The 10,523-nt window shown below is 45.6% G+C and overlaps 1 protein-coding gene across 5 annotated transcripts in view; it reads right to left on the bottom strand.

The window, feature by feature from the left end:
* ank1a (ankyrin 1, erythrocytic a) overlaps positions 1-10,523 on the bottom strand; it is a 114,770-nt gene that overhangs the window by 22,371 nt on the left and 81,876 nt on the right. For 3 of the 5 annotated variants that reach the window (XM_042101853.1, XM_042101852.1, XM_042101854.1), the window contains 14 exons: positions 10,198-10,276; positions 9,720-9,835; positions 9,218-9,442; positions 8,189-8,343; positions 7,763-7,974; positions 4,009-4,213; positions 3,618-3,714; positions 2,714-2,942; positions 2,191-2,319; positions 1,590-1,709; positions 1,417-1,504; positions 1,115-1,189; positions 572-703; positions 1-30 (listed from right to left, as the gene is read on the bottom strand). The exon at positions 1-30 is cut by the window's left edge and continues 147 nt beyond it. In XM_042101853.1, coding sequence (XP_041957787.1) covers positions 1-30; positions 572-703; positions 1,115-1,189; positions 1,417-1,504; positions 1,590-1,709; positions 2,191-2,319; positions 2,714-2,942; positions 3,618-3,714; positions 4,009-4,213; positions 7,763-7,974; positions 8,189-8,343; positions 9,218-9,442; positions 9,720-9,835; positions 10,198-10,276 — 1,892 coding nt within the window. The remainder of the gene's footprint in view (positions 31-571; positions 704-1,114; positions 1,190-1,416; positions 1,505-1,589; positions 1,710-2,190; positions 2,320-2,713; positions 2,943-3,617; positions 3,715-4,008; positions 4,214-7,762; positions 7,975-8,188; positions 8,344-9,217; positions 9,443-9,719; positions 9,836-10,197; positions 10,277-10,523) is intronic. The other 2 variants (XM_042101851.1, XM_042101856.1) reach the window with 1 other exon arrangement.

Below are 10,523 nucleotides of genomic sequence, written 5' to 3'. Positions count from 1 at the left end.
TAGCCTTCAGCGCCAGATACAGACTGTCCACTGGTGGAGAGAGAGAGAGAGACAGAGGGAGAGAGAGAGAGAGAGACAGAGGGAGAGAGAGAGAGAGAGAGAGACAGAGGGAGAGAGAGAAAGAGAGAGAGAGAGAGAGAGATGGGTGTGGAGGGAAGATGGGGGTGAGTCGTGCATGTAGTAAAAAGAGGAGATAGGTTAAGAGAGGAAAGATGGGAGGGATGAATGTGAGAGAAGGTGGAGGACATATACAAGTTTGGAAATATAGGGAGAGAAAAGTTGTAGTTAGTGGACCAGTGAGCATAACCCTGTTAGATAGTGGGTGGTTTTAAAATCGTCTTATTTGCGGAGAGAGAGAAAGAGAGAGCCACAGAGAGAGAGAGAGAGAGAGAGAGAGAGAGAGAGAGAGAGAGAGAGAGAGAGAGAGAAGTGCTATGGGTATTGATGTGCATTGCATGATGTGTTGACATTGTGTGTCATTGCACTGATGTTTTAACATTATTGTGTATGTGCATAACTGTGTGTGTGTGTGTGTGTGTGTGTGTGTGTGTGTGTGTGTGTGTGTACTCACTCTTAGCTCTCTTTCCCTCACGTGTAGCCCACAGGTTCAGGAGTGTAGAGCTTTGCTCCAGGAGGGAATTAGGGTTCTCCACACGGATCTTATTGATGTGGTCCACACTGAAGTGGAGCTCTCTTGCCAACTCTGCACACATAAACACAGACAAAGGCACAAACATGTGCATACAGATAGACAGACAGACAGACAGACAGACAGACAGACACACACACACACACACACACACACACACACACACACACACACACACACACACACACACACACACACACACACACAGATGAGGCCAGAGGCACAAACACAAGCAACCCCCAACACACACACAGTCACACCAGACACACACATGCTTTCATGGTTGGTTAGGGTGCTAACCTCTAGCCTGCAGTAAAATCTCTTTACTACATTTAACAGGCCTGAAATGAAATTCCTTAGGCGCCATACCCCCCATTTCTCTCCCTCCCTTACTCTCTCTCTCTCTCTCTCTCTCTCTCTCTCTCTCTCTCTCTCACACACACACACACACACACACACACTCACCAGCCCAGCTTAGTCCCAGCTGTTCAGCTATGACGGCCATCTTGAGCTCTGTCCTCTCCATGGCACTCAATGATGCTGCAGGCACATACAGTGATGAGCGCTCCAGTGTGCGAAAAGATGTGTATGAGTGGTGTGAGTCTATATGTGAGTATTTATGTTTCTGTGTGTGTGTGTGTGTGTGTGTGTGTGTGTGTGTGTGTGTGTGTGTGTGTGTGTGTGTGTGTGTGTGTGTGCATGTGTGTGTTTATGTGCGTTATCTGTGAGTATGTCAGGTGAGGGAGGGTGAAATAGAGTGCTTTTACCCATGGCAGGCTCATTCAAGGCGCTGTATCTCTCTCTCAGGGCCAGAGGGGTCAAAGTCCTCCTGCGGTCCTCACTGCCCACAATCTGCTATCAGAAAAGGCCAGAGTGTCACTGTGTCCGTATTGTGTGCTTGGGTTTGTGGTGTGTGTGTGTGTGTGTGTGGGTGTCCTACCTTAATGCAGGGAGGCATTGTAATGTTAAGGTTGCAGAGCACCTGCTGACTATCTTCGTATTTGGTCGACTTCCGCAAGAAAGACAAAAACCCAGAAGGTTCTTTACTGCTGTCTCTGACCTGAGGAGGAAAAGAGACCGATAGAGAGAGAAGCTAAAAAAAGAGGGATTGATAAGTAGAGTAACAGAGGGGGGGAGGTGGGGTCAACAGGGTCGAACATTTCACTGAGGCGATGGTGAATAACCCCAATAGGGACAGATAAAAGAATGATACAGACCGAGCATGGAGTAGATTGAAGGATAGAAGAGAAACAGGACATGGACATGTTGAGAAAGGGACACCTTAACCCTTAACTGATGCACTTAGTGTAAACACTGGATTTTTACACTACTTAGACGGTAGAGGCCGACATGGACATTAATGATAGCAGCATGGGTTGGTAGTTGGGGAGAAACAGGGAGGGAAAGATTAACAGAGGATAAGACTAACTTTATTGTGACAGCTAGTGGAATCGGTAAACACAGGTATAGGCAAAACAGTGCCAGATAGATGAGGGATGAAGGCTGCAAGACATACAGACAGACGGACAGACAGAGTGCACCTTGACCGAGACGGGCAGGCGGTTGTCCCTGAAGGCCTGGAAGCTGAAGCAGCGGGGCTGCTGGGTAGCCTTCCTGACGGGGATCAGGTTCCCTGAGCACTCCAGGTGCAGCGGCATGCCCTCCATCACCTGCAGGGGGCGACAGCATTTCATTCTGTCAGCATTCAGAACAGGATTCAGATGAGGCTAGTATCTGTCATCCTTCCTGTCCTCTTCCTCATTCTCTTCGACAGGTACAACCACCTATGTGTTCCTCTCACACCCTCTTGCCCCTTTCCTCATCTCTCTTTCTTCTACTCTCTCTCCCTCTCTCCATGACTTTCTATCCCTCCCTCTTTCCATGACGTTCTCTCTCTCCCTCTCCCTCCCTATCTCCATAACATTCTCTCCCTCCATCTCTCGGTGACATTCTCTCCCTCCATCTCTCCATGACGTTCTCTCTCTCCCTCTCTCCATGACGTTCTCTCTCTCCCTCTCTCCATGACGTTCTCTCCCTTCCTCTCTCTCCACCCGGGTGCCGTACCTCGATGTCTCGGCTGCGGGCCACTTCCGTGAAGTTCTCGTGCTGCTCCAGGGTCTTGTCCATCTTGTCGTCGGTCATGCAGTAGCAACGCAGGCGCCCTTCGCGAACCTCGTTCATCTTGGCGAACACCACGAACTTGGCCATGTAGGGCACGGCCACCAGCTCGCGGTACAGGAGGTTGGCAAAGGACACCGCCTCCGCCGTACGAGGGCAGTCCGCCAGCCAGAACCTGCCAAGCCAGGAGGAGGAGCAGAACAGAGGAGAAAGGAGGAGAGAGGAGGAGGAGAGAGGAGAGAAAATGAGAGGAGGATATGAAACAGAAGGGGCGTGAGAAGAGAGGAAAGATATCAAAGAGAGGTATACAGACAGTGGCAGAGTAAGCAGTGAATACAGACAGAATAGACCACACTTTTATTGGATATCACCCTCTCTATTTTTACATGTTTACATTTTACATTTTAGATCTAACTACTGGACTGGACTGTTCATCTCCACATGCAGCAAATCAGCTACATAAGCTTGTTATCAAGTCAGTGGCTAAAGTATACTGCAGAAATGCGGTTATGCTTCATGTTTCATTATTCTTATAAAATAAAGCTTTAGAGAGAGGAAAGAGCCAATAGACCCTTTCAAGAGAGTTCCATTATCAGCATCATAGTTGGCCTTCCTCAAGACTTCCTTTTTAACATTCCATATGTTATCTTAATGCAGAGGAAGTAGATTGGGGCCCAAATAGAATGTTCAAGCATTGTTTTTGTTTTTATTGCTGAAAGGGTCTATAAGAAAGAAGGGGATAGAGAGAAGTTGAGGAGTGAAAACAATAAGGAGCGGGAACAGAGTACTGAAGAACAGAAATGGCGTGAGTGAAGAAAGGGATATGTGCATACTGTAAGTGGGTGCTTACCGCGCTGAGACATTGGTAGTAAAGTTGGCACAGTCACTGGAGTAGAGCAACTTGGTGGTTCCTGTGATGTCCTCCCACTGAGCTGGGGCTGTACCACCTTGGGGGGGGGGGGGGGGGGGAGGGGGTGTTAGAACAACAGTACTACCTCTCATATGCCTGTATGACATATGTATTTTGTATACCATTGTGATTTGTCTCATCATATTTGTGTATACACCAATGATGAGAGTCCATAAGCAGACAGTTTCAGTTTGTGTTTGGATAGGGGTAGAAGTATTAAGAATGGGAATACAGTCCAAAAATAAGAGACATGTGTATTAGGAAATATGTGTGTGTGTGTGTGTGTTGATGTCAAATGTTGGTGATGTGTTAGTGTAGGGTACATGCGTACCAATGACACTGCAGAGCAAGCGCAGGCTGGTGGTGTCTCCCTCGCCGGTGTCACGGGGGCTGTCCTTCCAGGACGGGGGTAGGGGGATGCGCAGGCCGATGGGTCGGTGGAACTTACGGCGGCGAGGCTCCACCGTCACCACCGGGCTGAACGTGGCCTGGTTGCCCAGGAGCTTCGCAACCAGCTCATCTGGGACCGGCTGGGCCTGGAGGTGGGGTAGAGGAGAGAGGATGGATGGATGGATGGATGGATGGATGGATGGATGGATGGATGGAAGGAAAGAAAAAGGGTGAAGGAGATGGATGTATGGAGGGATAAAGAGAAGTGGTAGAGACAAAAGGGATAATTAATTATAAGAAAAAAAGATGAGAAGGTGTTTGAGTGATGCAGATGATAAGTAGTGGAGAGAGGGAGAGAAAATGGGAAAAGTAATATATTGATATAAGTGATCATATATTACAGTAATTGTGAAGGACAGATGGTGTAGGAGTAGAGGCCATGTTGAGGTATGGGGGACATAGAATGACATGGGGGTGAAAAGGGGAAAGGAGTGATGGATATGCGGAAGAATGGAGTGAGGGAGGAAGGTAAATGGGCGTGGAGGAATAGATTGAAGAGAGAGGGAGAGGGATGGAGTGAGGCATGAAGAAAGTGAGGAGGAAGAGAGATGGAGAGATGAGTCCAGAGTGATTGATGGGCGATAGAGGTGCAGAGGATGAAGATGATGAAACAGATATGGGGAAGGGGATATGGAGATAAGGAGGGGACACACAGAGAGGGTGATAGAGGGATAGAGGGATTTCATCAAGAGATGAAAAGGATATGTGAAAAATAAAAATGAAGAGGTGAGGGATGGAGAGGAGTGATGCAGAGATGTGAGTGGGTGGGTGTGGAAGGGGTGGGGGTTTTGAGTAGAGTGTGAGAGATGTGAGGGGGTGGGTGGGTGTGAAAGGGGTGGGGGTTTTGAGTAGAGTGTGAGAGATGTGAGGGGTGCAGTCATAGTGAAAGTACAGATCCAGGGGGTGAGAGAGGAGTGGTAGAGAGAGAGGGGATGGCGAAGCAGCGGGATGTGAGAAAGAAGGAGGGATGATGGAGAGACACAGTTAAAGTACAGAGGTGGGAGAGTGATGGGGTGGTGTGGCACATGATGGGTATACATGGAATGAAAACAGGAGAGAGAGAGAGAGAGAGAGAGAGAGAGAGAGAGAGAGAGAGAGAGAGAGGGGGTAAGCAGGTGAAAGGAATTGCAGGAAAAACCAATAACAGAGAAAACAATAATGGAGCATGTCGTGTCAATGGACAAACACATAGACGTGTATGCAAATGAGAGTAGTGGGGCCAGATAAGAAATAACAGGTACAAATGGATGAATGATGACACCCAGACATAGAAAAGGAACAAAGAATAAAGAGGAGAAAAGAAAGAGTTCTTTTATTCCTTTATAAATTGTTCTTAGAAGAACATGACTGCAGCAGACATGGTGGTGATCAATAAAAGTGTTTTATTGTAAAAAGTTACAAAGGCACAGAGACTGTGAAAGTGCTATCATATGCACGAGGCACAGTTGATTCATTTAAGCATTAAATATGACAGTCTTGTATGTAACCCCTAATAAGGCTATTGTGAATATTAAGGTAATAAATCATTCTGCTATAGTTGTTAAGAATATTTCTGAGTCAAGTCAACTCAACTATAACAGTTGAGCAGTAAAGCTGTTCAGTATAATATTATGAAATAGAAGCTAAGGCATTGAAACGTTGCATAGAGGACAGATGATAGATTAATATTTCCATTCATTAGTTTTGCACTGTTCAGTTCTAAACCTCATCCAGTATTTCTGTATCAGCACTCCTTAGCAACCATTATAAATTATGTACCACAGGTTGTCAGGACTTCCATGAAAAGTGGAGAGGTCTTGCCCCACACATTATTAACAACTGAATGCCTGTACATTTCCCTTGCTTATTTTGTGACTACGAACCCAAACAAGTCGGCAGATTTACAGTATGTACTACTGTACTGTGTGGCTTAGACCAGATTTCAGTAGATAACTTCAAATAACATATATTCAAAAAGGCAGGGTGAATCAGATGAATCAGCAGACACCAAACACACTCAGGGTCACGTGACAACATAATTCACTTTACACTCCAATGAGTGGTTCACTTGCTCAGCATAGAGTTACTCTCTCAGGGGCTTGTTGCGTGGGGGAATCCAGCAAATCTCCATCCTGAGACGAACCTACAGGATGGAGGAGGGTCACGGAGGATCATGGGGATCACTGGAAGAATAAATACAGTCCTCTAACTGAGCACAGCTACACAGCCCCATAAATACAGTCCTCTAACTGAGCACAGCTACACAGCCCCATAAATACAGTACTCTAACTGAGCACAGCTACACAGCCCCATAAATACAGTCCTCTAACTGAGCACAGCTACACAGCCCCATAAATACAGTCCTCTAACTGAGCACAGCTACACAGCCCCATAAATACAGTACTCTAACTGAGCACAGCTACACAGCCCTATAAATACAGTCCTCTAACTGAGCACAGCTACACAGCCCCATAAATACAGTACTCTAACTGAGCACAGCTACACAGCCCCATAAATACAGTCCTCTAACTGAGCACAGCTACACAGACCCATAAATATAGTACTCTAACTGAGCACAGCTACACAGGCCCACGTCTCTTAGTCTTAGTCTCATCCAACCAGTTACAGTCTGCTCACTCCTGTCTATTCCTGAACATGCCAATCATGCATTTACAAGATGCAGTTTAGTGGTGCTCAGTCTTGCTTCTGGAGATCTACCTTTCAAAATATCTTTGAATATCTTGTAACAGAGTTGGTGGACCAGCAGAATCATAGTTAAAGGTGCTATGTGTAGTTTCGAGTTGTCTTGAATGCACCATTATGATTGCAACGGCACTGTTCCATTGACTTGCATTGCATTTAACACAACGCCACATGTGGTGCAAAGTGGTATTACAAAAGCACAGGTGCAGCGCTAGCTGGTTTGCTGACTTGCTAACAGTGGATATCTGGGCAATACAGCATAGGTGTTTTTGACATTACGTTAAAATGGTTGTTTCTTCACATTCTGTTGCTAATACTACACATAGCGCCTTTAAGCAACAGCATGAAATTACACCTAAACAGGTATCACAATCCCTTTCAGACATAATTAAATATAAGGCAAGCACATTCAACTGAAAGTTACTTTAAGTTAGGTCCAGGCTCTTTCTTCATCATTCAACATATACCCTGAATACCATCAAACCACTTACAAAAAACATCCAAACGCCAGATTTCTCAAACCAACCAACATTCAACAATCAGCATACCAGTACACCATCCGCTAACCAACATACACCAAACAAACACCTTTCATTTAAAACTTGCTTTCACTATTACATACTCAAGAATACAGACTTTCACAACCACCTGCATTCGAAGATGCAAACTTGCTCACAAGTTAGTCAGGTCCAAACTATATTGTGGGACTGACGCAAACCCAATGGCGTGCCTCACACCCCTCCCAGCAACACCCCTGACATCCCTCACACAGCAGTCTGGGACAGGATGAGCTGCCAATCACAGTGACAGGATGGACAGACAGACAGATACGTAGTGACGGGAAGGTGGCTGTAAACGCATGCACCCTAGGGGGTGAGTCTTCTTCCTCTACCCCCTTCCTCCTCCTCCTCCTCCTCCTCCTCCTCCTGCTGCTGCTGCTGCTCCCAGCTCACCTGCAGGCCCAGCCGGACACGCTTGGTCACTGCTGTCTCGGGGAAGGATGCCTGCACTTGCGGCACCAGCTTGCTGGTCAGCTGACCTCCTTCCGGACCAATCAGGTCGCTCTCCTGCTGGATGCGGGACACCACGGCAAAGTAGAGTGGGAAGTCGGTGGAGATGATGCGGCGAATTCGCTTTTTCCCCAGCTCCTCTTGGCTCTCTAGGTCTGGGGTGCACAGAGAAGAGGAAGCTAAAGATAGGATTTGCTGGCTGGCGCTGAAGCTACAATCCAGGAGTTTACCGGTACTTCAACTTAAAGTAGAAATATGCCTCAGTGTGTCTCAGTAGAAGTGAATAGCTGTCGCTGTGTTGACTAAGATCTGTTAGCTCAGCTGAGAATGTTAGCTTTCTGGTTCTTGATCGTTGCTGATGTCGCTTACCCTCATCCATGCCGTTCAGGATGGTCTCCAACACCTCGTCACCATAGCGATTGCGATGCTCCTTCCACACTGATCCGTTCTCACTTCTCAGGACCACAAGCTCACGGTCACCCCGCCCCAGTGCTGCAAAGTGGGGGATCTCCACAATCACTGGCCTGTTAGCATGAACAAACACATAAAAAGAAAAAAATTCATTAAACTGAACTTAATTTGAATGAGAAAAATTCTCCAAAAAAATAAAATTAATTTGAATGAGAAAAATTCTCTAAAAAATGCTCTATTAACTGAGTTTAGTGTGCTGGGATCACACTTATATTATGTGCATGTGTGTGTGTTTGTCTACACTGCAAAAACTGCTTATCTAACAAAATCTAACCAAGTGTTATTAATCTTATATGAAGATAAAAAAACTAGTTGGTATTGTTTTCAGTATAAAGAGACTTACCTAGTGCTTTCTTGTGAAATCATTTGAGTGCGTTAAGCAAATTTGTCCTAAAAACAAGCAAATTTGTCTGCCAGTGCGTTGAGTAAATTTGTCTTGATAAGACTCCTTAAAATAAGTCAAAGTCTTCTTAAATTAAGTCATAATGTTCTTTTGAGAGGGCGCTAGGTAAGTCTTTTCATACTAAAAACAATACCAAATAGATTTTTTAATCTTAATATAAGATTAATAACATTTGGTTAGAATTAATTTTTTGCAGTGTATCTGTTTATCTATGTATCTGTGTGTGTTCTCAGGGGGGTCAGGATTTGGAGGGTTAGCTTCAGCCAGTTAGCATCCATGTCCCTCAGGTACCCATTCACTTACATACTATACAAATGCTTCCTGTCTACAAGTATGTGGATTGGTGGATGAGCTGTCAATTTCCTGCTGTGAGGATCAGCCAATTGAAACAGACAACATAATTTGTGCCTATTGCTAATGTGGCACCTAATTGACTTGTTTGTGAAAATCTGGCTGAACATGACGTGACGCATGCTGAACTTAACAAAATGCATATTTGCTGGTTGGTTTGTTGGTGTTCTTACCCTAGGAACTGCATGCCCGCTGGGCCCAGGGAGATGATGCGGCTGGCAAGCCCTTCCCCCTCCACGAGCGGGGGCGGGGTTTGGAGCTTCTGGGGCTTGACCAGGCGGCAGGTGATGCGGGTTGGGGCGGCGCAGGTGCGTGGAGGCACAATCACACGCAGCCCATTGTGTCTGCTGCCCCGCATAGAGCCACCGCGAGCATCCACCATGAAGCTCACCAGGAACCTGTAAATACACAACCCACCCATGGATACACAGTCAATTACATCCAAAGTATACATCATACACATTCACATGCACAGGTATGTTACCTATACAATATTGAGCACATATATGGTGTGTATACTATCACACTGTCAAACAGTCTGCGGTATCACCATTTATGTGACCAGATTTGTGTTGCTTGTCTAACTTGTGTTGTGTTGCTTGTGTGTGTGTGTGTGTGTGTGTGTGTGTGTGTGTGTGTGTGTGTGTGTGTGTGTGTGTGTGTGTCCACACTGACCCAGTGTGTATGGGGCTGGCGACTGGGCTGACGTTATCTGAGGTTTCAGTGGCAGGACTGCTGGGAATCAGTGAGTCCTCATCGTACTCCTTTGGCAGGGGGAGGGGTGTGTGTTGCTGTAAAGGGGAACATACAGGTTCAGTTCAATCCATCTCTATCCAATTCGGTTAAACTGAACTGAATAAAGCACTTTCCATAGACAATAACTGCCATTACATGTTTTGAACAATTCTCATAAACATCTGAACTTCTTTTATAAACCTATACAAAGTATTAACAACTTCTTTGAACAACAACAAAAAAGTACAAAGAACCATTAGCACAAAGACTCCACTATGGTGTCATGAAAGTGGGTAGAAAATCCCAAAATATCTTCAGCATGCCATCACTGCTAGAGTGATAAATGATGAGTCAGTGTGGGCCCACTCTGGGTGATGGGTGGGCGTTTTTAGTGTCAGTGTGCAATGGGGCTCCAGACCTGATCAATCTCATGCTCCTTTAAGACCACAGTCTCTGGGGACACACAAGGAATCCTGGGAATTGCTGGAGAGTAATTCCTTTTGAAAAAGAGAGAGAGAGAGAGAGAAAAGGAAAACGTTGACTGGATTTTTCAAGCAGCTCTACATATGAATAACCGTATGTTTATAATAAATATTTCTACTCCTGCATCAGTGCATACACATACAAAAAAGAAATACAACATACTCATTCAAAAACAACATCACACAGCTTTCAGATATACAGTACATATTTGACTAGCACTGGTGGACCATACACACACATACACTCATTCAGACTAATTCT

The sequence above is a fragment of the Alosa sapidissima genome, chromosome 8 (genome assembly GCF_018492685.1).
Source record: "Alosa sapidissima isolate fAloSap1 chromosome 8, fAloSap1.pri, whole genome shotgun sequence".
NCBI classification, from domain to species: domain Eukaryota; kingdom Metazoa; phylum Chordata; class Actinopteri; order Clupeiformes; family Clupeidae; genus Alosa; species Alosa sapidissima.
The sequence above is the reverse complement of the archived record's forward strand: the minus strand, read 5'-3'. Positions and strand labels throughout refer to the sequence as shown.